At 39.2% G+C, this 26,195-nt stretch overlaps 1 protein-coding gene across 2 annotated transcripts in view; it reads left to right on the top strand.

Annotated features, from left to right (window-relative positions):
* The window catches only part of LOC125240995 (calpain-C), a 72,845-nt gene that overhangs the window by 33,810 nt on the left and 12,840 nt on the right, over positions 1 to 26,195 (top strand). For both annotated transcript variants that reach the window (XM_048149247.1, XM_048149246.1), the window contains exons 3-9: positions 10,008 to 10,077; positions 16,756 to 16,867; positions 17,631 to 17,771; positions 18,974 to 19,142; positions 20,772 to 20,831; positions 23,585 to 23,667; positions 25,577 to 25,806. In XM_048149247.1, the coding sequence (XP_048005204.1) occupies positions 10,008 to 10,077; positions 16,756 to 16,867; positions 17,631 to 17,771; positions 18,974 to 19,142; positions 20,772 to 20,831; positions 23,585 to 23,667; positions 25,577 to 25,806 (865 nt within the window). The remainder of the gene's footprint in view (positions 1 to 10,007; positions 10,078 to 16,755; positions 16,868 to 17,630; positions 17,772 to 18,973; positions 19,143 to 20,771; positions 20,832 to 23,584; positions 23,668 to 25,576; positions 25,807 to 26,195) is intronic.

The following is a 26,195-nucleotide window of genomic DNA, read 5'->3' as shown; positions in this document are numbered from 1 at the left end:
ATGGCGGGACGACTTTGACACCTTCATGACTAATTGGCCAGAAATAGCACACCAACGGGAGCTGTGGAAATCACGGGGAGAGGCCTTTGCCCAGCAGTGGGACACATAAACGGGCTATCTAAAAAAAAAAAAAAAAAGGTAAGTTATGTTTTTACAAACTCAAATCAAGAGCCCTTTCGATCTAGGACAAAAAAAAACAAGGAACAAAAAATGGTCCCAGAATTTTCTGTCCCTTTCCATTTTGTAACCGCTGTATAAAAGTGTTTCGAAACCACTCGCTACGCTCGCTAACACCGCTACCTCGTTTTCTTTGACAACCTAACCGGCAGATTAAATAAATTAATAAATACATATTGGGGACACCTTACACAGATCAACTTAGCCCCAAACTAAGCAAAGCTTGTACTATGGGTGCTAAGCGACGATATACATACTTAAATAGAAAAAACCTCTTTATTTACATGAACATATTTGTTTACATAATTATATAAGAAACTAAGACTAAACTTAAAAGCTAGCTAATGTCTAAAATAGGCCCTTGAGGCATTGTACCAAGGATACTGGCGACATTTCCTCGCTGTATCGCAATGCTGATACGTTGTGCGAGGAAGAAAAAATAGATAAATACATACTTATTATGTACATAGAAAACATCCATGACTCAGGAACAAATATCTGTGCTCATCACATAAATAAATGCCCTTACCGGGATTCGAACCCAGGACCGCGGCTTAGCAGGCAGGGCCAGACCGACTGAGCCAGACCGTCGTCAGATTGTTTATTTGAATACTTTTAGTAATTTAGTGAAAACCCTAACTATAACTAGTGACCATATTTAGCATAGTCTATGCGTTTTAGGATATCTTTTATAGCCTTCATTTATTAACTGGCTTCCAAAAACGGCCTGGCGAGACGGGTCGTTAACTCCCCCGTGTGCAAAAATCACATTAGGTAAAGGAAATTGTATATAATTCCAAGGTTTAGTCTAAAGTTTGTATTACACTCTTTATAATAATAAGAATATTGAACCTCCACTATTCGGGAATACGATACAAGTGCGGAAAAAAGGAAATAATAAACGAGTAGCGATAAATTATAACCACAAAATTAAAATTTTGAAAAAACCCCCGACCGCGACATAGTGGACCTGGGACCCGTTTCTCGAAAGCTACAAGCCTTATATTACAAGTGCGCGAACTGTCAAATCGTATGGGTTGTCATGGAAACACACTTGTAATACAAGGCTTGTACCTTTCGAGAAACGGGCCCCTGGACCGATTTTCATAAAACATGGCTAAGAACACTCCCGACTAACTCAGCTTTCATACAAAACAAAAAAACTAAATCGAAATCGGTTCATCCGTTCGGGAGCTACGATACCACAGACAGACACACACACAGACAGACAAACAGACAGACAGACAGACACACACACAGACAGACACGTCAAACTTATAACACCCCATCATTTTTGCGTCGGGGGTTAAAAACACGAAGAAGGGGTGTGTTGGGAAACTTGAGAAGAAACGACACGAGTTAATGCGTTTTCACATTATCCGATCCGATATCGGATGTCGGAAGGATTTCAAAGGCAAAAATCCAAGACGGCGCCTTAAATGTACGGGATATCGGTCCTACTTCCGATATCGGATCGGATAATGTGAAAACGCACTTACGAATATCGTTGGACGTTTTTCAATACATTATGGCCCTTAGAAGTTACCATGTGATAAAAAATGTACCTACCTGCTTTATGAACTACTTAGTGCGCAATAAAACACCAGCTGCATAGAAAACATTGTTTTCTTCACTGTTAGAAGGGATTAAAGTAGCTTATTTCTTCCCTATTAAGACAGAAACGGTTTTCTATCCGACACTATTTTGATACTGCGATATATTTTGTAGTTGAACAATAGGCCTCCTAGTCAAATCAGCTTCTTTTTAAGAACCTGTCAAAAGGAATTGGAACGACTTGCTAATATGGAAATTATATGAAATCGAATTGAGTGACGTCACGGTCAACTCAGTTACTGTATATATTTCTACCGGACTTATTAAATAGAAATTGGATTTAAAAATATCTTCTATCCAGGATGTTTTTAACCCCCGACGCAAAAACGCCCCACCCCTTGGTGTTATAAGTTTGACGTGTCTGTCTGTGTGTATGTCTGTCTGTCTGTCTGTCTGTTTGTCTGTCTGTCTGTCTGTGTGTGTGTCTGTCTGTGGCATCGTAGCTCTCGAACGGATGAACCGATTTTTGATTTAGTTTTTTTTGTCTGAAAGCTGAGTTAGTCGGGAGTGTTCTTAGCCATGTTTCATGAAAATCGGTCCACTAGGTCGCGGTCGGGGGTTTTTTCAAAATTTTTATTTTGTGGTTAGGTTGGTTAGGTTATTCTTGCCGTGGATGCACTTTACAGCTTCCCGGGACCCTGCAAACAAAGCGGTGGGAGGACACCGTGGGGTTTAGTGGGTAGGGGGGCCTCTTTACAGCCTCGAACCCCACATAACCGATCGGGTCGCCTACCACCTCAGACCCGACGGTATGCGTAAACGCATTCCCCACGAAAAAAAAAAAAGTTAGGTTATTCTTATAATTATCTGATGCTTTATTTCGTGCATGGTATAAAATATTTTATTTTAACTACAGTCAAGTTCCCTTCGTTGACATTATTTTGTTACCACTAGTAGAACAATCACTCTTCAAAAATGTTTACCTTTTTTCTAATGCTAAAAAAACGAAGTACTTACAATATGAATAGTGCAAGTGTTTCACTTGCACTTGAAAAAAAAACCGCTATTTAATACACCTTCACGAATACAAACATATCGTCATTACATTTAATGAATATTATTATTTTCTTCAGGGAATCATCAACCAAAAAGTACCTAATTTTGCAGAGGTTTAAAACTCATGGTTGCATTTTAATCTGGGTGTAACTCCGGTTTCACATTATCCGATCCGATATCGGATGTCGGAAGGATTTCGATGGAAAAATCCAAGATGGCGCCTGTAATGTATGGGATATCGGTCCTACATCCGATATCGGATCGGATCATGTGAAAACGCACTAACTAAGGACTGTATCGATAAGTATAAGGACAAAACAAACCTCGTCTAAATGTTGACATGTGCATAATTTTATATTATTATGTTCCGAGAGTATGATCTGAAGGTATTGGTAGGCACTATTTGATATAAGAAAGTCTAATTTTTATTTTATTTTAGAGACTTTATGGTACTTTCATTAAGGTCTAGCAAATAAATTTCGGACAACCCCTATCTGGCTTAATTTGAGAATATTTCAATGACTGTTTGCACGATTTCAACAAACAAAGGTTAATATGCTGCCAAAATATATTCTTTAAGAGTCCTCTTCATGGTTTTTCAATTGGGTACTTGCAGAATAAATGCGGTGAATTTATATAATTAAAAAAAACGCTATTTTGAGCAACGTTCCGGATTGTCGTAAATTTTTGATGCAAGCAGGATGAGAGAAACAGATAAAAAAAATTGCCATAGGCCAAAGTCTAATTGACATTCAAGGTGTTTGAACAGTGCCTAAACCAAATCGATATAAACAGTGTATGATAGTTAAATTCGACATCAAAGTCGGAGTTAGAGGAAGCACCATGCCACATTCTCTAAATGGCCGCCATACACAGATCCTGAACTTTATTTCTTAAAAATAACTATGGCTAGACTATGTCCAGATATTCTGCTTTGTGGATCATATGTCGTTGAGGTTCACACAGTACAATTTTTTTTCGCAATCGTATCGTTTTTTACGCACTTTGTGAATTTTCTAGTAGCATTTGTCCGGAATCGTAATTGTTACTCGGGAGGATTAAGTCAATACTGTCTAAACCACTTGCTTTACGTCGAGTTTCTAGGACAAAATGTGAACCTTATTATGTGCCTTATTAAGCCTATGTCTTGTTTTAAGAAAAAAATATAATAGCAAATAAATACGGCTACTCAAAGTTGTCCTCATACTTAACGATACAGTCTTTATACTAAAATATAAATTTTATCTGTCTGACATTTGCCATTGCTTGTTATCAATCATCATCATCATCATCTGTTCCGAGTTCGATATTTGTGTTGATGATTGTTATATTTATGTTTTTTATGGTTCTATACCAAAAAGGTACAAAAGGAACCCTTATGGCGACGCTCTGTCCCTCTGTCTGTATGTCTGTCACTTTTCTAAATATCTCGAGAACTACTTACGCTATCGATTTGAAATTTGGAACAGTTATGAACATTTTAAACCTCTACAAGCTGAAACTATTATTTTTAAAAATATATTAATATTAATTATAGAAAATGGCAAAAATGGAAGGGGGGCAAACTGTAAATGTCAAGTTACTAGGTCAAGTGTGGTATCGATACCATCCCCTTACCTTCCGAACTTTACCAACGATAAATTATGACTTTTTACGAAATATTGGTTTTAAGCTAAATTTTACAGGAAAAGGTTTCTGGCCTTAAAAGGTTCACTATCCCCGGATCTGTCAAATTTGACGGCTCCGGTTTGTTTACACTTTTTTCAAGTGCCAAAAGTACAAAAGTATACCTACCTACTACAGTCAAGTCAAGGTAAACTACCACCCACGCGACTCTCTTCGATATCAACTCAACTGCCGTTGTGTAGCCGACGAGCGGTCTGGCCTGGCCTAGCATGCACGGACGAGAAGTTTCTAAAGTTGCAGAACTTTCCTCATGAGAATTTTTTGTATGGGCTTTTTCACTCCAGTATTAAATCGTTCTTGCTTCTAATCTAGAAGTTGCAAAGAGAATAATATGGGTATTGGTCAAATTGTCAAGTTGTTAACTAATATCTCCCATATATATCGCCCGCAGCATTGCATGGAGAAATTGCAAAATGCACTTTTGCAGTTCACTGTACCTAGGTTGCATCAGATTTCCGAATGAAATGTATACCGCATAGCAGTGATTGACAGGAGGCACTTGCACAGGATCGAGACAGGTGGCGCTGGCGTGCTCTCATTTCGGAGGCGGAGATTCACTTTGGAGCACAGCCGAAATAGTTAGTAGAAGCGATTATTTATGTAGGACTAGCTTTTGCCCGCGCCTTCGCTCGCGTTAGAAAGAGACAAAAAGTAGCCTGTCACTCTCCACCACCATTTTTTAGCGCTTCCTATTAAATACTATCATGACTACACTGATGATGCCTACAATTTTTTTTTTCGAAATGTGTATTGACATGATATATATGTATACTGATTTTAAAATAAAGAAATACGAGTATATTATGTCATTTCATTTGTCCTTGTAAAAAATAAAAACAAAAAATATTTGGGGAAAATATGATTTTGGCCACTTCCAGGTTGCGAACAGCGCCGTCTAGTTTTAAGCTAGAGATGCACCGAATATTCGGTTACTATTCGGTATCCGGCCTATTCGGCCCTTATTTTAATATTCGGCCGGATACCGGATGTGCTATTTTTGATTGAATGATTTTGGAGTAAACAAATAATAGTATTTTATGCAACTGGTGGTTAAAAGAGGTCAAAAAAGGTGAGTGGCGTGGGTAACAATTTGAGGCGAAGCCGAAAATTGTTAATAAAGACGCCACGAGCATTTTTTGACTCAGTTAAACACCGTTGCATACAATACTTTTTCTACGACCAAGCACTTATTTTGAAAGAAAATTATAAATCAATAAATACCTACTTTCAGTCATCTTAGTTATCTAGTAGACCGCCTACCATTTTGAATATGCAGTTTGAGTGCAAACATGAAAATAAAACTGTCTATGGTATGGTTCTTTGAAGCCTGGCCACTAAGACGAATCGAGCCGAGTTGAATCGAGTTCTCATACATTTGAATGCGATTCGACGCGTCGCCAATGAACGCAGCAGAAAACGAAGGAGTCTCGACTCTGCGAATTGGTTTGTTAAGTTGGTAGCAATGTATTTACTGAACTGAAACAGCTATATCGTGCTACTGCTACTAAATGTTTTCAGGGTATAGACTAGATAGACTTGTCCTGACATCTTTTATGTAGGGTTTTAAAGTTCTATGCACGACCATGTAACTCACGAATAACAGTACGGGAGTAGAAAAAATGTAAAAAAAAAACAGTTACGGTTATAATACTTATAATCATAGCCCTTTATTATTAAAAAAAAAACAATTAAACAAAAACGGACTCCGCGCGAAGTTCACTACGAAACAAGCACGACGCGCCCGCTCCCTGCTTAAATTGTAGGTATTGTGGGTAAAATTCTGCTGTCCGAATATTCGGCGACCGGATACCGAATATTCGGCCGATTGTTTTATCAATAAGGCACTTAGGTATAATAATTCATTCTCTTTAGGAATGCAATAAAACAGGACAGGTGTACCTAAGCAACACTCCTACGCACCTGTCGCACTGGGGACCTAAATGTCAGCAGCTAAAAAACATCGCGATTCGACTTGTCACTAGTGACAGGTCGTGACGTAGCTTCCATATATTCACTCCATGGACCTTCAATAGGGACTGAGCTTACACTTTTTTTGCCATACTAAATAGAAACTTTATCACCGGTGCAGAAAGGCGTTCTTGTCAGACTAGCAAAAGTGTGTCCACATGAGAGGGTCAAAGTTGGGGCTGGGGTCCCATCTCGCACGTGTGACCAGTGCTAAAGAGATTACTATAGTAATAGCAAGGACGATTATAAAGGACCAGCAGAGTCCATACTAAATACCGTACCCCGTTGGCAGCCGTAAATCTATGTCGCTAGATGTCACTAAGAGTGTCATTTGAATAAAAATGTCGTTTTTTTTTTAAATACGCACGCGGTAGTTCAACGGCATTACAAGTGATACAGTGAAAAGTATATAGATGACGCTAGGGGCCCGTGTCATGTTTCAGTCCCTGTTTGAATTATGACAATCATGCAAAAGAGTACCATACTGTCAAATTTTCTATCTCTTTCATTTTGAGCGTGACGTCAATGATTAGTAATATTACTTTCAATATATTTAAAATTTAGATTTTAATGAGGCCATTTCGAACGGTGTTTATGATAGATATCATGTTGACAATCAATCTCCTGACCGTCTCGCTCATACCAATCCTATCCTATATTTGAACGAGTGCGACCGAAACAGTTGAGTATTATTGAAGATTTTTGAATGTCTAAAATCTTATTGGTAGTTGTCGAAAACCCGCTTTTTCCATAAAGTGTTGGCGCGACGTCAAGTGGATGATAGGCGTACGAGGAAGTACGCGTTGGATGGTCGACTACTATGCGCAGCGGTTTTTACGCGTATACTTACGGTGACACACAATCTAAAAAGGTCGTCGAGCCATAAGTACGCATACCTGCTCGTATCGTACGTTTATCACCCACTTCAGACTGCGTTTCGATCGGCGTTTAGCGACAATGATTATCAGCTCGGCTTCATGGCTTTACGAACCTTAGCTCGGACCATCGAATATGAAACTTATAAACTTCTTTATACACAAGGGTATAAAGAAGTTAACCAGGTGCTCCATGACACCATTGCACCAATCTGTCGCCAGCACCGCTACACTTCAACGGCCAAGTCACACAACATTCATACTAATATTATAAATGGGAAAGTGTGTGTGTCTGTTTGTTTGTCCATCTTTCACGGCAAAACGGAGCGACGTATTGACGTGATTTTTTAAGTGGAGATAGTTGAAGGGATGGAAAGTGACATAGGCTACTTTTTGTCTCTTTTTATATCCCCCCACTTCCTTAGTATGGAGGATGGAAGTTTGTGGAGAGATTTTCGAATTTAACGCGAGCGAAGCCGCGGGAAAAGGCTAGTTAACTATAATAATAAAGAAATCGCAGTAAGGAACTTTATGTAGATTTCATTACTTTTTAGAGATAAACAAGCAGCTCCATCGAGACGGCTATTTTTTACAGAATGTTTTTGGTGGGATATACATAGGCATAGGTATATAACACTAACAAGGTATCTATTGTCTTAGTCCGTTTTCACATTATCCGATCCGATATCGGATGTCGGAAGGATTTAAATGGAAAAAATCCAAGATAGCGCCTGTAATGTATGGGGTATCAGTCCTACATCCGATATCGGATCGGATAATGTGAAAACGCATTTAGTCTTATTAATTATTACTTATGTCAGAGTTTCACTAATTATTTCCTTTTATTCATTTATTATCTCAGTTTAGGTTTATACGAGTACCAAACGAGTAGTATACGAGTAGAAAATATATTAATTACCAAAACAATACAAACTACTTATCATTAATTTATTATAAAAACGTAATCCAAAGTGCCACACCTGGCGGCCTAACTATCCGCGTTGTGTCCAAGACGAAGCCTGACCGACGAAGCTAGCAAGTCTCTCTACATGTTAGCTGAAATACTGTCAAACCATTCACTGTGATTAACTGATTACTCAGATTATTATAAGCAAAATGATCTTCGAATGAACTTTCTGGACAATTGAGATGCATGGGCGCAGTCGAAACCAGCTCGCCCCTTCAGCCGTGTTCCGTTGAAAATCGGAAAGATTCTTTTCCTTAGCACATTTAATGTTTACAAATTGGATTCGCCTTCTGTCACCTGAACTGGTAATTTTATGTATGAGGTCATTGGTCATACAATTATTAATTTATACAGTTATTAATTCTGTATCTCAACTCGCATTGCTGCTGCGATTCTAAAATATTTAATATCCATATATTATGAATATTCAATAAATCATACAATGACATTTGTGATGTGACATGGATGTCAGATGTCACATCTGTTGGCACAATAATTGCGTTTTGTTGAACGTATTTGAGCTCAACATATAGGTTTATTATCACTAAGTATATTATATTAATGAACAACGAAACGGATGTGACATTTTCCTAGTCCACCAACGTCATCTAGTCATTTTATTTGGCAATAATTAGACAACATGCGAACAAACTTAGGCAGCGAAGCGATCACAACTACGTCGAGGCCAACCAAAAAATATAATTTGTAAAAATTGTGTTTTGAGCCAATATTTTGATATTAAAATAAAGTTTTTTGATAGTTATTCATAGTATAATATAAAAACAAGTAAAAATATGTGTGAAAATATGTTTTTTTCCACTCCCGGGTTACGAAACAACGCCATCTAGTTTTAAAGCAGAAACTAAGCTTTTTTCAGGGGTACGCTTTTTTGTATGGGCTATATCAGTCTAGTATTAAATGGTCCTTGGTAATAGTATTTTTACCTGTATGATAACTAAGTTTATAAACTTCTTAAATTATTTTTGTATTATATCGACGCAAGGGTAATTAATACCTTGTAACTTTACTCTCTCATGTGGACACACTTTTTGGCCTAACTACTCAATCTAGCTTAATATATCTAAATCTATGATTCACTCACACAAACGCACATAATGAAGAGAAAAGTGGACGGCGGCTTTGTATCATTATTTGATGTCACTCTTAGCAATTAGGCACTAGTCCCACCGCGAGCTAGTAAACTATGAGTTGCTATGAGCTATCGGCTATAAAAACGAACAAAAGATAACCACTACCGTGTAAATAAAAGAGACACGGCTATGTTTATAGTTACTCGCCCAGCGGTGAGCTATCAATATCGCCGTGTCTCTTTTATTTGCACGGGAGTTCTTATCTTTTGTTCGATTTTATAGCCGATAGCTCATAGCTTACTAGCTCGCGGCGGGACCAGTGTGCGTAGCCGAATCGCACAAACGCTCACGAAATGAAACGCTCGTAGATATCTATCTCTATCGCTCTTGCGTATTGGCGCGACAGAGCCAGACTACCTTTCGCGGCGTTTCGTTTTCATTTCGCGTCGCAGAAATGCCATTCGGTTACGGGGCCAGTGCCTTAAGGGGTTGAAAGAAATCGAAATTGTGACATTGCAGTGACAGGTTGCCAGCCTCTCGCCTACGCCACAATTTAACCCATATCCCACAGTATTACCCATATTCCACGAGGTATTCTATTTGATTTTAACTGTACTTTTCTGATTGTTACAGGAGATATACACGGACCCGACCTTCGTGAGAGACAACTGTGACATATTCGACGTCGTTCCAGGGAAATTAGGTATTTCATTTATTAAAATATGAACCCTTTTACTGCCAACGATGTGAATTGAGGAAGTAGTATAAAGGCTATCAGCACACTTGGTCAGTCATTAAGTATATTTTTTTAATAACTCATTAACAGTCAGAGTCAAGACATTCGTCTTTTAGAGAAATGAATTGTATTTTCCCTAGAGAACCTTTCCTTAAAATTAATGGAAATCCCGTTCCGTTCCGGTCTGTTGTAGAGTGCAAGATTCGGTTAAGACGATACCGGAGGGGTCAATTTTCCATACAAACGCTCTCGACTATTTCCTTCCTGGTTTTTGAAGATAGAGCAATGATTTTTTCAACACAGATTATTATATTTTCTATCTGTGTCGGACCGTTTTCATTTTTTTGATATTCTTATTTTCAAAGACGTTAGAGCCCATCAAATATTTCCAAAAACGGCCTTATTGATTATGGCACAAAAAAAGGTGTTGTATTCAAAATTGGTAAGAATTAGCCAAAAAAACTAAACGGTCCGATATAGATTATTTCATTGTTCATCATTATTTTTAAAATCGGGACTTAATCGCGTATAACTACATATTAAACTGACCTCCAACGTTTCAAGGACGGCGTTGTCCCCGTGGTCTCGGAAATAATGATGTGTAATAATCGTGAAAGTTTAAATCAGTGTATTTCATTGTTATTCAGATTCTCAAATTTCGTTACGATTGGTTAAGTTTTGAAGGAGGAAAAAAGAGTCGAGAGCGGAACATCGATTTTTAAGATTTTTTCGCAATATCTTTTAACTGAGTTGTTCTGAATGGACAATTTTTTTTTTCGTTAAAATATAGTTAAAAACACAAGTATATTTAACTAAAATTCTCAAATTGAAAGCAGGGCTCCTTTACATTTTAAAATTTTAGCTCCTGTAGCGTCTTAAGGCGTATTCTATACAAATCGCCCGGCATGACCTATCTCCCGAAATCTGTGGTCTTAACACTCTTAACATTATTTACCCCCAAATACTATTGACCTAAGGCTATTCCAGGTAGTTACTATGAGGTTATTGACGCTATTTGATAGCGTATCTATCCGGGTACTTCCACCCAGAGTTAGTGACGTTCTAGACAGCGAACCTGTCTGGGAAACTGTGTGTAATGTGTATTGCCCAACCGAGGATGGGCACTATATGTATAATGCCCGGGCAAAATTCAGCTATTCGGTATGTTATTATCACTTTGCCCAACAGAGGATGGGCATTATGTATAATGCCCGGGCAAAATTCAGCTATTCGGTATGTTATTATCACTTTGCCCAACAGAGGATGGGCATTATGTATAATGCCCGGGCAAAATTCAGCTATTCGGTATGTTATTATCACTTTGCCCAACAGAGGATGGGCATTATGTATAATGCCCGGGCAAAATTCAGCTATTCGGTATGTTATTATCACTTTGCCCAACAGAGGATGGGCATTATGTATAATGCCCGGGCAAAATTCAGCTATTCGGTGTGCTATTATTACTTTGCCCAACAGAGGATGGGCATTATGTATAATGCCCGGGAAAAATTCAGCTATTCGATATGTTATTATCACTTTGCCCAACAGAGGATGGGCATTATGTATAATGCCCGGGCAAAATTCAGCTATTCGATGTGTTATTATTACTTTGCCCAACAGAGGATGGGCATTATGTATAATGCCCGGGCAATTTAATTATTTGAATAGTTATTATCAAACTGCCCACTCACAATGGGCATTATTCATAATGCCCGGGCATTATGTATAGTGCCCGATTTATCACTTGGTCCATAACATATACACATTTCGGTTCTAGTAAGTACAATGTTAATAATGTATAATCTCATCCTTCGTGACGTTTGTACTATCAAGTAACATAGCTCTCTCATATCAGTGTGTGTGGTTGCCGCCCGGGGCCGATCACCAATTTTGCCGATATGCCGCCCCCTTATGATCAACATATCTAGATTATTTGGTCCTCTGATTTGGTCGATTATAAGTGCGAGTTATGCTATCGTTGTAAGGGCTCCGTACACCACAAGAAGGGCTTAAGCGCCTCGTTTTTGAAGGCACTTAAATCATTTTTGGGAATAATGGATATTCTGAACAATTTCTAAAAAACGAAACGGAAATTAATTTAGGTAGACTTCAAGAGATTTGGTAACTCCTTTCAGCGGCAGAGAGTGAAATTTGAGTTTTTTTTTCTTTTAAGTCCAACTTACGCTTGACTGTAGATTTATAATAATAGGCTTTCCTGTGTAATCCATAGATTGAAGGCTATCTCGTGTATTATTTTTGTGCATTTTTTACCTATTTTCTTAAATTACTTGAAAATGACTAAAAATTATTTAAGAAAATATTTTAGAAATACTTATAAAAAGTTCTTTCATTTGATAAAATGTAACACAATATAGTTTGAAAAACTTTTATTTTTAATTTTCATTTTTATCAACCAAAAGTGACCCCTACAATTAAATTTTCTTAATTTAAATTGCTTGTCCGTCTTTGGGTCACATACGTGTGCCAAATTTCAAGTTAATCGGTTCAGTAGTTTTGGAGAAAATTGGCTGTGACAGGCGGACAGACAGACGCACGGGATCCGTTTTTCCTTTTTGAGGTAATCCAAACCAATAGCTTTTGTCTTTTGTTCCTAGTTCCTACTAAAGAAGACGGTCAACCAAATCTTGGTACTAAAAAAACGGCAAATTTGAAAAGTAGAGGGCTCAGCGGCTAGTTATTAATTTCTTGAAACGCGTGCCTTCCTAAACCTTGACGTTGGCGGAATCATCGACGAACCATATCCTGACACTTCAAAAAAATATTGAAAATATAGGGGCGAAGGTTAAATTCCCATAGAAAATTTAAATTTCGCGCCTTTTTAGGGTTCCTTACCAAAAAGGTACAAATAAAAGGCCCTTATGGTGCGACTCTGTCCGTCTGTCTGTCACATTATTTAATATCTCGAGAACTACTTATGCTATTAAACATGCTTTTAAATTTGCAATACTTATGACATCCGTTAATCTTGTAGAGACTGAATTGAAAGTATATTTTTTATAAAATTTAAATACAGAAAATGGTCAAAACAAAAGGGAGGAAGACTACAAATTTCAAATTTACTAGGGCAAGTGGGTTATCGTTAGAAAGAACTCAAACTATACATATCAGAACTATTTTTTTCATAATTTTTTTGTTGTGGAGAAAAACTGTTTTTGGAAAAAAATGTGAACTTTTTTTTTACTTTATGAAAAAATCCTTCCAGATTTACATTTTCAATTTGAACACTCTTGCGGATATTAATTGTACCTGTATTTTTTACAGAATAAAAATGAAAGTGTTTGCTTTCAAAGAGAGGAAAAATGGTTAAAATCGGTTCACACAATAAACAATTATCCCATAAAAATTATCCTCCATACTATCTCGCACAAATTAGTTTACTTAATTTGCCGAAAGATATATTATCGCTGTACGTTGAATCATTTCCTACATCACGTTTTTCCTGACATAATGAGGTCGCTTCAGGAGCGTCCTTACATGTCGTAAACTATTTAAGTCCAATCGTGATTATCTTTGGACGTTGTCTAACAATAAAATTGTATATTAAAATATTACTTATGTGGGAATTGAGTCTTGCGGGATTTAGTCAAGTTTGTACTTTTGTACAGTTAAATGAATACCAGTTGATGATTCAACTATTGAAAGTTTGTAGGGAACCCTCGGTGGGCGAGTCCAACTCGCACTTGGCCGGCTTTTTTAGTGCTAAAATTTGGTTGACCGTCTAATATTACTCAGTGGCCTTAGCACTAAGCTAAAGTATTATTGTTTACTTACGCACATAACATACGAGAAATATTTCAAACTTGGAACAAAACTATTCAACATTCATATTCAAAAACCGGCCAAGAGCGTGTCAGGCCACGCTCAGTGTAGGGTTCCGTAGTTTTCCGTATTTTTCTCAAAAACTACTGAACCTATCAAGTTCAAAACAATTTTCCTAGAAAGTCTTTATAAAGTTCTACTTTTGTGATTTTTTTCATATTTTTTAAACACATGGTTCAAAAGTTAGAGGGGGCACGCACTTTTTTTTTCCTTTAGGAGCGATTATCTCCGAAAATATTAATATTATCAAAAAACGATCTTAGTAAACCCTTATTCATTTTTAAATACCTATCCAACAATATATCACACGTTGGGATTGGAATGAAAAAAAATATCAGCCCCCACTTTACATGTAGGGGGGACCCTAATAAATTTTTTTTTTCCATTTTTTATTTTTGCACTTTGTTGGCGTGATTGATATATTATACATATTGGTATCAAATTTCAGCTTTCTAGTGCTAACGGTTACTGAGATTATCCGCGGACGGACGGACGGACAGACAGTCATGGTCATGGCGAAACTATAAGGGTTCCTAGTTGACTACGGAACCCTAAAAATGCTTAAAATAGACACTTACCCAATTTGACAATAAGTGAATTGAATATCAATCCACAGATCAAATGTAATATTTTCCTATTATAAATTAAACTTAGCACTAAGAAGTAAAAATTGCAGTTTTTAAAATTGAAACTTCGGAACAAAATGACGAATTTTGTTTGCTCAACTCAAGTAATCATGTGTCGTAAGTACAAAAATATAAAACTCCATTCATTACAAAGTAAGGCTTAACAGTATGAAGTTAAGGTGTTTTGTCGTGTAATATAGCTGCCGCTTAAGCTCTTTCGCCATAGTTCTTCGAACATTCGCCTATAGTTCGTGGAAGCTCGGCAGCGTGCGGCCGCTCGCGCCCCCGCCCCGCGTCCCTCGCAGCCGTGGTGTGGTCATGTATGGTGTATTCGGCGCCAGCACAAAACAGAGAATTGGCGCGTTTCACAGCGCGATTTGAAAAATGTTGGTCTCATAATTTAATTATTTTTTATTAGTAGGGTTCCGTAACAAAAAGGTACAAAGGAACACTTATGGTGCGACTCTATGTATGTTATAATTATAATTTTTAATTGCCGATTTTGCCGCCCCCTGTCATGTGCCGCCCGGGGCCATGGCCCCCGCCCCCCCCTCGCTACGCCACTGTTTCTAGGAACGTATTATATTAATACTCGTGTTGGGGCTTTGTGCCGGACTGTGTACCTAGTACCCACCTCGGGCACTGGCGATCAAATATACGAAAGAGGCCCGTTCCTAGCACACAGTCTAAGTTCGTGTAGGTGAACGCGTATTATGCTTGTATGAGTGAGATACGACAGGTCGACTGTTCGCGCTTTTGACAGGCGGTAACTGTGTGGTAACCGAGAGGGGGTGGGCGGCACTTTCAGCGGGGAGCAGGAGTGGCCATACTGTACGATAGTACTCTTTATTATACTGATACTGTGCTAGTACCTACACCAAAGCCAAAATTTCTGATGTGTATAGTAATTTCTACTATAAGTTCTGTTATATACTTAATTAGCTTTTGCTCGCGGCTTCGCTCGCGTTAAGTTCGAAAACTGCGAAATGCTCCATATAAACTCTTACCCCCCCCCACACTTTAGGGAAGTAGGGAATTAAAGAGACAAAAAGTAGCCTATGTCACTCTCCATCCCTTCAACTATCTCCACTTAAAAAATCACGTCAATTCGTTGCTCCGTTTTGCCGTGAAGGACTGACAAACAAACAGACATACACACTTTCCCATTTATAATATTAGTTTGGATTAGTATGGATTATATAATGTACAAAGGAGCGGCACGTAAGTTCAGCACTGACCGTTATTGCGCAGTAGTCAGAAACAGGTCTCTCAGGGGATTACGGGGGCGTAGGGTCGTATGCGTCCCCATGAGAAGCTATCCCCTCCACATTTCACTCATTTTTTTTTAGTATGAATAGGTCACTGGCTTGGCCACCTGGAAAGGATGGGAGAGGATCGTGGTGTGAGAAGAGCATATGTGGGACGCCCAGGTGGAAAACGTCCGCGTGGGCGTCCCAGATATCGCTGGTGCGAGGAAGCCCTGAAAGACCTGTCCGCACTTGGTGTACCCAACTGGCGTGAAGTGGCGCAGGATAGGGCAGAGTGGCGATCTCTTGTGTCGGAGGCCAAGATCCTTTTTGGGTCGCTGAGCCAGTGAAGTAAGTAAGTAAGGTAGACGTTTGGCCACGATCACACCTGATGGTGAGTGATGATGCGGCCTACGTTGGCCTAGCGTTCTTACCTATGAGCAAGGACGATTGAGATACCTATTTACTCTTGCTTTAAATTAAAGAGACCTGAATTGTACTCATGCGGAAACACAGACTCAGGCAGGGCATTCCACTCCTTGGCGGTTCTCAAAACTCAAACTCAGCGCAACTGGTTGTTGATAAACTAACTGACAGCCAACATAAGTAAAACCAAATATATGGAATTCTACGCTCCCCAAAGTAACGCTAAAAATCTAATAAACAAACATAATCAGGAAGCCATTGAAAGCGTCGAAACTATAAAATTTCTCGGGGTAATGCTGGATTGTCATTGTGACTGGCGAGCGCATATTGAATATCTGGTCGATAAGTTGAACAGATTTGATTGTACGCCAAATTCTGGCAGATTGTGATGTTACAAAATACTAACCCTATCATCATTTATAACCACTCACATTCGAACAATAAATAAATTGTACTGTATTGTAAACTTACGTGTCGCTACTTGTAATTCTCCTGTTTGTCCCCAGGCGACAAATGGCTGGTGTCCTGTCTATCGGTACTATTCCTGAGTAAAGGTCTGCTGTACCGCGTGGTGCCCGCCGACCAACGCGTGGACGCCGGGTACGCTGGCATCTTCAGGTCAGTTCCATGACTTATTGGGGCCTGGGCCTGAGGCCACATTGACTACATCGACCCCTTCGGAGAGCCCTTGCTCAAGAGTTGCCGGCCCTAACACTGCACCCTCTTTGAACTTTAGGGCCCTATCTATGAGTACTGAACAAACCGACCAACGCGTGGACGCCGGGTACCTACGGTGGCATCTTCAGGTCAGTTCCATGACTTATATTGTCCATCAGGGCTAAGATGGACTGCTGTCTATCGTCTATCATTTGTCTCCATGTCTGTCACGTTCTAACCCGTATGTAAGTGCGAAAGTGACGCACGTTATGACAAGTGACAAAGACGCGACCATGACACGGCCACATGTGACTACAAGGAGACAGCTGGGCACACATACCACATCGACTTCTCCCTGAGTACGAAGGTCCGTTCTTGCTCAAGAGGTGTCGGCGCTAATACTGCACCCTCCTTGAGCCTTAGGGCCTTATCTATCAGTACTGTTCCTGAACAAACCGACCAATGGGTGGACGCCGGCTATGCTGACATCTTCAGGTCAGTTCCATGACTTATATTGACCATATAACCACAAGGAGGCCTGGGTCACATATATGGACTACATCGATCCGTCCCTGAGTACGAAGATCCGCCCTTTCTCAAGAGAAAAAACCGCAAGCAAGGGAAAAATTCTGTGCTCAAACCAAGGTACCTGTTAACATTTTGAAGATACCGCACCGTCCCTTCGTCTATCATAAACGCTTAATAAATTAATCTTCATTCACAGATTCCGTATCTGGTGGTGCGGCCAATGGCTCGAAGTCCTCGTGGACGACCGACTGCCCACCGTCAATGGGAAGCTGGCGTTCTTGCAGACCAGCTCCACAGAGCAGCTGTGGCCAGCTTTGTTGGAGAAGGCGTACGCCAAGTGAGTTGTCAAAGCCAGTAGCCGAAGACTTGAAGAGACCGGAACAGAAGCAATGTGGAGTGCAATTACTTATGTCAATCTGTCGTCAATTTGCAGTGGCAAAGGGATGTTCCGTTTGGGAGAATTGAAGTACAGAATTAAATGTTTATGCCATAAGTTGTGAAAATGGGTTGCCTTCATGTGGCAGAATAATTTTAGTCCGAAACACACTTCGCATAACATGTTTCGCAGAAACACTTTCGGTCGAATGATAATTTTGCAGAAAACTTAGTTGGCATTATTACTACCACGCATAAGATACATTTGGCAGAATATTATTTTACAGAACATTACTTTGGTCGACTTTGGTTTAGCATAATTGTATGTACCATAATACTCTTATAGCATAATATTGCATTAGCAGAATTATTACTCGCTATCAGAAAAGAAAAACTGCCCCAGAGTCACCGTTAGGTACGACGACGAGCGAAGCGAGGAGGAGTGTTAGGTATCTTGCATCCCCAACACATCCAACTCGCTATCAAATAGCAAATTACAACTTTATGCCGCCTAAATATTATGCACAAATATTATCTGCAAATGTATTGTTCGATTAGAAGACTATTATGCTCATCAACATTATGACAACAGACGATTCTGTATTACAAAAATCTGCGAAATTATTTGTGCCAAAGCATATTCTGCGTAAGGTGTTTCTGCCAAACATGACTTCTGCCAAGAACTATTATACGAATCAAATATATGCGTAAAAAGTTTCTACCAGATAATAGTGAACCTGTGAAAATACCGCAACAGGGTTTTACGTTCATGATTGTTAAGCGAGTTAATTTTGAAGTTGTGGCACATTAAGACTGATCAGCATGAACGGTGACCTGCTCAAGCATGTCAGTTCCTCGAAACTGCTACGGTCAGCTCTGTTTTTTTTTGTGGGATAGGAGGCAAACGAGCAGACAGGTCGCCTGATGGTAAGCGATCATTACCGCCCATGGACACCCGAAACATCAGTGTTGGAGGTGCGTTGCTGGTCTTTAAGATAGGTGTACGCTCTTTTCTTTTGTTAAAGAGTGTGCGAAGTCATAGAGAGTTTATTTTATTCTAAGTCGTAGTGAGATCCTATACCTAAAGTTGTAAAATAGATTCAAAGAATCCGTCACCACATTTTCCCTCACCTGACATTTATACCAACCTCAATATTATTTCAGGCTCCACGGTTCCTACGAAGCCCTAAAGTACGGGAGCCTCCTCGACGGCATGGCAGACCTCACCGGCGGCATCACGGAGTCCCAACTCGTCCGCGAGCTGACTGACGGCCACTCCCTAGCTAACCTACTGCGGGCTACCAGCGTGGTCACGGCACATTACCAACCCGGGGTGAGTAGAATACACAACTCTAGTAGGAGGTACTGACCAGAGAGGTCACGGAGTCCCAACTCATCCGGCAGCTGACTGACGGCCACTCCCTAGCTAACCTACTGCGGGCTACCAGCGTGGTCACGGCACATTACCAACCCGGGGTGAGTAGAATACACAACTCTAGTAGGAGGTACTGACCAGAGAGGTCACGGAGTCCCAACTCATCCGGGAGCTGACTGACGGCCACTCCCTAGCTAACCTACTGCGGGCTACCAGCGTGGTCACGGCACATTATCAACCCGGGGTGAGTAGAATACACAACTCTAGTAGGAGGTACTGACCAGAGAGGTCACGGAGTCCCAACTCATCCGGCAGCTGACTGACGGCCACTCCCTAGCTAACCTACTGCGGGCTAAAAGCGTGGTCACGGCACATTACCAACCTGGGGTGAGTCAGCATCATCCTCCTTGCGTTATCCCGGCCTTTGCCACGGGCTCATGGGAGCCTGGGGTCCGCTTTGACAACTAATCCGAAGATTTGGCGGTCCCGGGTTCGAATCTCGGTAAAGGCACTTGTTTGTGTGATGAGCACAGAGTTCCTGAGTCATGGACGTTTTTTATGTATATACTTATTTGTGTCGCTATAGGTTCCCTCAGGCGACTTCGTAACTTTCTACCTATTCCTACAAAGATTGCGCTTGCTCAGACATTACTTCATCCAAATCCATCCATTCTTGATTATGCTGACATTTCTTATTTGGATATTACTGAGGATCAGCTAAGTAAGCTTGAACGTATTCAAAATGTCTGCATTCGGTTCATATTTGGGCTGCGCAAATACGACCATGTTTCCAGTTTTCGATCTCAACTAAAATGGCTCCCCATCCGTCGTCGTCGGAATTCTCACATAATTTCTCTTCTTTATTCTATACTTTTTAATCCAGCAACTCCCCGCTATCTCAAGGAGCGTTTCTCTTATCTTAATTCAATTAGATCCTCTCAAAATTTCCTTCTATCTGTGCCATCTTCATCTTCCAAATTTTATAATCGTTCATTTACTTTCCAAGCTATTCGACTGTGGAACTCTCTCCCTGTTGAGTTAAGACGTTCTCAATCTATTGCCTCGTTTAAATCAAACCTTAAAGAATACTATCTTTCCCTTCCTTAGATTTTATGAATGACACTGTTGTTTGTTTCTCTATGAATATAAACCTTTTTATATATATATTTATGTGTGTATGTTTATGTATGTTTATGGTTATACTTATTTATGTATGTCTATTTGAATGAGTGTTTTGTGTTGTATGGTTGTATTTAAATTCTACTTCTCATATTTTTAGAGCCACCTACCATATATTCTGATTATATTAACTCCAGTACCCAAAGGTTGTCTGGAAGAGATCGCTCTTCAGCGATAAGACCGCCTGTTGTTACCTCTGTTTAATTTGTTTTGTTTCTTGTGTATTACTTGTAAACTATGTGAGGTGTGCAATAAAGAGTATTGTATTGTATTGTATTGTATTGTATATATCGTTGTCTGAGTACCCACAATACAACCCTTCTAGAGCTTACCGTGGGGCTCAGTCAATCTGTGTAAGAATGTCCTATAATATTTATTTATTTAACTAAATTTGAATTCTTCTTACAGGGGGTGGAACAACGTGGCCTGGAGCCCGAGATGAACTACCGGGTATACAGTTGCGAAGATGTAAGTTCAACATGTTAATATACCTACTTCAATGTAAAAGGGTTCACAGATAATATCATCCAGCCAATAGGCTACTTGACCTTTTTTTTTAATCTGTCTTATATGATTAAGTACTGTCCAATTAACCGACATAAAATATGACCTAAAAAACAGCAAAAAATATTTTTAAAGTATACTTTTACGTAATCAGCCGAAAACAACACAGTCATGTTAATCATAGATTACTAGATTTTGCCCGCGGCTTCGCTCGCGTTAGAAAGAGACAAAAAGTAGCCTATGTCACTCTCCATCCTTTCAACTATATCCACTTAAAAAATCACGACAATTCGTCGCTCCGTTTTGCCGTGAAAGACGGACAAACAAACAGACACACACACTTTCCCATTTATAATATTAGTATGCATGGATGTGCATCAGGTCATTCTATTTGAAAACGACATTTTCTGACTTAAGTATGAGGTATAAAGTTCATTATGTCAGTGAATGTTTTGACATGAAGTAAGTTCGAATTCTATGACGTCACTACATCGCTTACAGCGTTTTCGGCGGCCAAAAAATAAAAAAAAAATACACACATTTTTAATTTAAAATACTTACGTAGTCATCATACACGTTTCATACCCAAAATCTATAAATATTGTTTTTTTTTTATGTCAAATACTACAGAAGACAATCATGTATTGTGCCAAATTCGATATGAGTCTAGTAGCCTATTGAGCATCTGTGGGGTCCCTTTAATGTAACTTGTGTTATATTTACTCTTCGGAGATGGAACCATATTAGTACTGTGAGGACAAAAACGTTATCAATACGCCTATTATATTATTGTCAATAAGTATTAAAATATTTACGCCATTATCTATTGTGCCCATTGTGTTTTATTGTGTAAACTAGGGACCCGCCCAGGCTTCGTATAGGTACCTATTTTAAATATAAACATTTATCTTGAATCACTCTATCTATAAAAAAAATCGCATCTAAATCCGTCGTTGTGTACTTTTAAAGACATAATCATACCTTAGCACTTAGCACCTAAGGTTAAGAAACAACAGTAAATGTGATGAAAGGGAGCCTATTCCTGCCTATTTTTTCACTTAAAAAAGTCATGGTAACCCTACTCTGTTCTACAGTTTGGCGGAAAGTTTTATGTAAAAACTCTTTCACTTTTATTGAATAAATAATTTAAAAAAAAATTTTTTTTGGGACAGACAGCGGAAAGCGACTTTGTTTCATACTATGTAGTGATAAAAGGGCATTTTCAGAATTAGGGACCCCCAATTAGCGTAAGTTGGTACCAAAAATTAAGTCCCTGTCAGATTTGTGACGATAATTAAGCATACAATTTATTTAATAGTTATTTGTTATTTTGTATTTTAACGCCGAGTGTGGAATTGAAAAACGAGCAAGTGAAAGGATTCTATAGTTGAACCACGAGCGAAGCGAGTGGTTCGAGAATAGAATCCTGAACTTGCGAGTTTTTTAACACACGAGAAGTAAAATACATTTGCACCCGAGTGTAACACAAAACTTTTCCCCTCACTACAGCGAGGAAACTACAACGCAAAAAATGCGTTTATCACTGCTTCTAGTACTTCCACAGGTGGTAAATCATCTTTATTACTAGATTCACCTACTTTTATCAATTTTAAAGCAGTTAATTTGACGTTATCCAAGGTCAAATTACTTTACCCACTAGTGGATAAAATGCGTTTTTACCCGCTGTTATTAAAGGACAAAACACGTGTTTCCGAGCTAGTGAGGGGAAAAAAGTTTTTGTGTTAATGACATAAACTTTAACGATAATCTACATTCAGAATGTTTTGTGCTTAATTGACGTCACGAAACTGACAGCGAGTTAATTTTTGTTAACAACTTACTATTGGGGGGTCCCAAATTCTGAAAATGCCCAAAAAAATACACTATAAGTTCTCGCGTTTTGTTCACATATTTAAAGTCAATTACTTACATGTTAAACGCGATTGAATATGATTATTTTATCTTTTTCTGAAGTTGTCAGCCGGGTTGCACTGGCCGTGGTCACGAGAGACAGTCTTCCGTGACCACGGCCAGTACAAACGTCGGGAAAAGGTAAAATAATAATGAGTGACTTTAAATAAGTGTGTGATGTTAAACACATAAGAATAAATTTAGGAATAATCTACATATAATTTAGTAAATAATTAATGTATAATTGCCATACCCTACCGGGGTGCCATGCGACCTCCTTTGTATTAAAACATCTGTAAATGTACCATGCTTTGCAACAAACGATTGATTGATTGATCATCATCATCCTCCTTGCGGTATCCCGACATTTGCCACGGCTCATTGGAGCCTGGGGTCCGCTTTGACAACTAATCCCAAGATTTGGCGTAGGCACTAGTTTTTACGAAAGCGACTGCCATCTGACCTTCCAACCCAAAAGGTAAACTAGACCTTAAACATAAAGATTTTTATATGCAAAATGTAGTGATTGACATACTTGGACAGTAGATAACATTAAGTGCTTGCTTACATTTTACTTAAAGTAGCATGCAATTTTTTCTTATTACTTAGCATTTTCTTATTGCTTTCTTATGCTTATTGGAATTAGTCCAGTTTTCTCACGATGTTTTCCTTCACCGAAAAGCGCCTCTCAAATATCAAATGACGTTTCGCACATAAATTCCGAAGAACTCATTGGTGCGAGCCGGGGTTCGAACCTGTTAGCTCCGGAACGAAAGTCGCACGTACTGATTGATTGATATTTCCAGATAATGACGGACGAAGGCCTCGTGCAGCAGGTGCGTCTGCGCAGGCCCCTGACGGCGCGGGACTCGCCACGGGACGAGGCCGAGTGAGTCCTCATTCATTAACCCTTTTCTTAATGTAATAGCAAAGATTTTTTTTTTTAATTTATTTAAGGTCGCTTTTTAACAACAAGGTCATTAGCGACCACAAGAGAATTACATTTTTTTATATACATCAATTAATTTTATAAATCTAAGTACATTCAGATTCTTATCATTCAAACAGTCCTTTAAGGTTGTAGGCAATTTACATTTTTCTCTTTCTTCCTTATATGCTAAACACTCGATTAAAATATGCTTAATAGTTAACTCCAAACCGCATTTATCACATTTACTCTTTTCATTCTTAGTAATAAGGTAGCAAGTTTGTGTGTCCTATTCTTAGTCTAGTGATAGAATAGCAAAGATTATTTATACAGGATGGAACATAAATGCTGGTGATCCATTTAAGAGCATAACCGGTATCGAATAGCGGGTACGAATACCACTTCCTTTTTTTAAAATAAACACCATGAAAATTAAAGGTACTATAGAAGGTAATGTATAAGCCGTAGGATTTATCTTCGGCAATTATGTTACATAGTGTATAGGAGTAACTGTTGCCCGCGGCCTCGATCTCGTGTGAAAAAAGAGACAAAAAGTAGCCTATGTCACTCTCCATCCCTTCAACTATCTCCACTTAAAACATCACGTCAATTCGTCGCTCCCTTTGCCGTGAAAGACGGATAAACAGACACACACACTTTCCCATTTATAATATTAGTGTATAAGTAATATAACCCTTTAATATTTGTGCTTTACTAACGCTTTTCACTCATTTAACGCAACCTGTTCTTAAATTGGATGCCCGATACTATAAAAGTATTTTCACCAAATAGTAAAATTGCATTTTATGGCAAAGTAATTTCATACAAATTTTAACTCGATCGAATCTGGCTGCTAGATTTTACCTATAAATGATGATTTTGAATCATAAATATTGAATAAATTGATGGATTTGATTTATTTTGATGTTTTACAGTCAGTATTTTGTTCGTGTTGGTGTGGTGAAAAATGTTGTGTTTCACTCGTTGGCAAAGTTTGTTTAACCTTCGTGCCTTGATACCCTCGCAACGCTCAAGATTCCACTTTTTGAACCACTCGCTACGCTCGCGGTTCAATATTGGAATCTTTCGCTTGCTCGGGTATCAATATTGGCACGTGCGGTTAAACAATTACTTTGCCCCCTTGTAAAACAAATAACTATTGTGGCATTTGTGCTTTAATAACGCTTTTCACTCATTTAACGCAGCCTGTTCTTGGAAGCCCGATACTATACAAGTATATGGATGCATCTCGATAGATTAGAGATCGAACGCCGGTAAGTATTCTTAACTAGCTTTTTCCCGCGGCTTCGCTTGCGTTATATTCGAAAATTGCGTAATGCTTCATACTAACTTCGACCCTCCATTTTAGGGATGTAGGGTGTTAAAAAGAGTCAAAAAGTAGCCTATGTCACTCTCCATCCCTTCAACTATCTCCACTTAAAAAATCACGTCAATTCGTCGCTCCGTTTGCCGTGAAAGACGGACAAACAGACACACACACCTTCCCATTTATAATATTAGTATGGATTAATCATCCCTTTTTTGAAGCCCCTTGAAGCTTTTTAGCCCCTAATAACATAACTCAGTATAATAAAGAGTACTATCGTACAGTACGCTCCCCGTTAAAAGTGACACCTACCCGCTCTCGGTTACCCCACAGTTACCGCTTGTCAAAAACGCGACCAGTCGACCTGTCACATCTCACTCATAAAAGCATGGTACGCGTTCGCTTACGCGAGCTTAGACTGTGTGCGTAGGAACGCGTTTCTTTCATAGATTTGATCGCTATTGTCCGAGGTGTGCATAATCTGTAATTTTATTTTCTTTTTTTTTTAATCTGTAAATTAATTACTAACATTTTCTTCCCCAGCCGTAAGATCGCAAGCGCCGACCGCGAGCGCCTAAACGCGCCAAGCGTCGAGTTCACGATGACCTTCGCGGAGTTCCAACGCCTGTTCCACCGTGTGGAGACAGTCCATCTTGACGCTGAGACCTCTTGGCCAGAGCCGACGCTAGCCGAGAAGACCAAGTGGCAGGTTAAGATGCACCAGGGGGCGTGGCGACGGGGGGTGACAGCTGGAGGATGCAGGAATTATGTCCGTAAGTATTGTTACATGACGTAAAGAGTTTAGGAGTTAAATCGGTCTATCTTGACGCTGAGACCTCTTGGCCAGAGCCGACGTTAGCCCAGAAGACCAAGTGGCAGGTTAAAATGGACCGCCAAGGAGTGCAGAAAGTTTGTATTTGTTGCAATCCGAGCTCCGTATGGCACTGAAGACCTGGAGCATACGTGAGCTAAACGGGATGCTTAGGATTTGATGTTGATACATAAGATGCATATGAGGTCAATCGTATATTTATTAATGCGCTTACTATGGGCACATATATTTGATATATGATTATATGTCATCGAATTTTATACCTATAAATGGATTAAGTAGTAATAAATGTAATAAATAAAATACCTAATTGATTGTTTATTATTGTGA

Source organism: Leguminivora glycinivorella, chromosome Z (assembly GCF_023078275.1).
Source record: "Leguminivora glycinivorella isolate SPB_JAAS2020 chromosome Z, LegGlyc_1.1, whole genome shotgun sequence".
Classification (NCBI taxonomy): domain Eukaryota; kingdom Metazoa; phylum Arthropoda; class Insecta; order Lepidoptera; family Tortricidae; genus Leguminivora; species Leguminivora glycinivorella.
The sequence above is the reverse complement of the archived record's forward strand: the minus strand, read 5'-3'. Positions and strand labels throughout refer to the sequence as shown.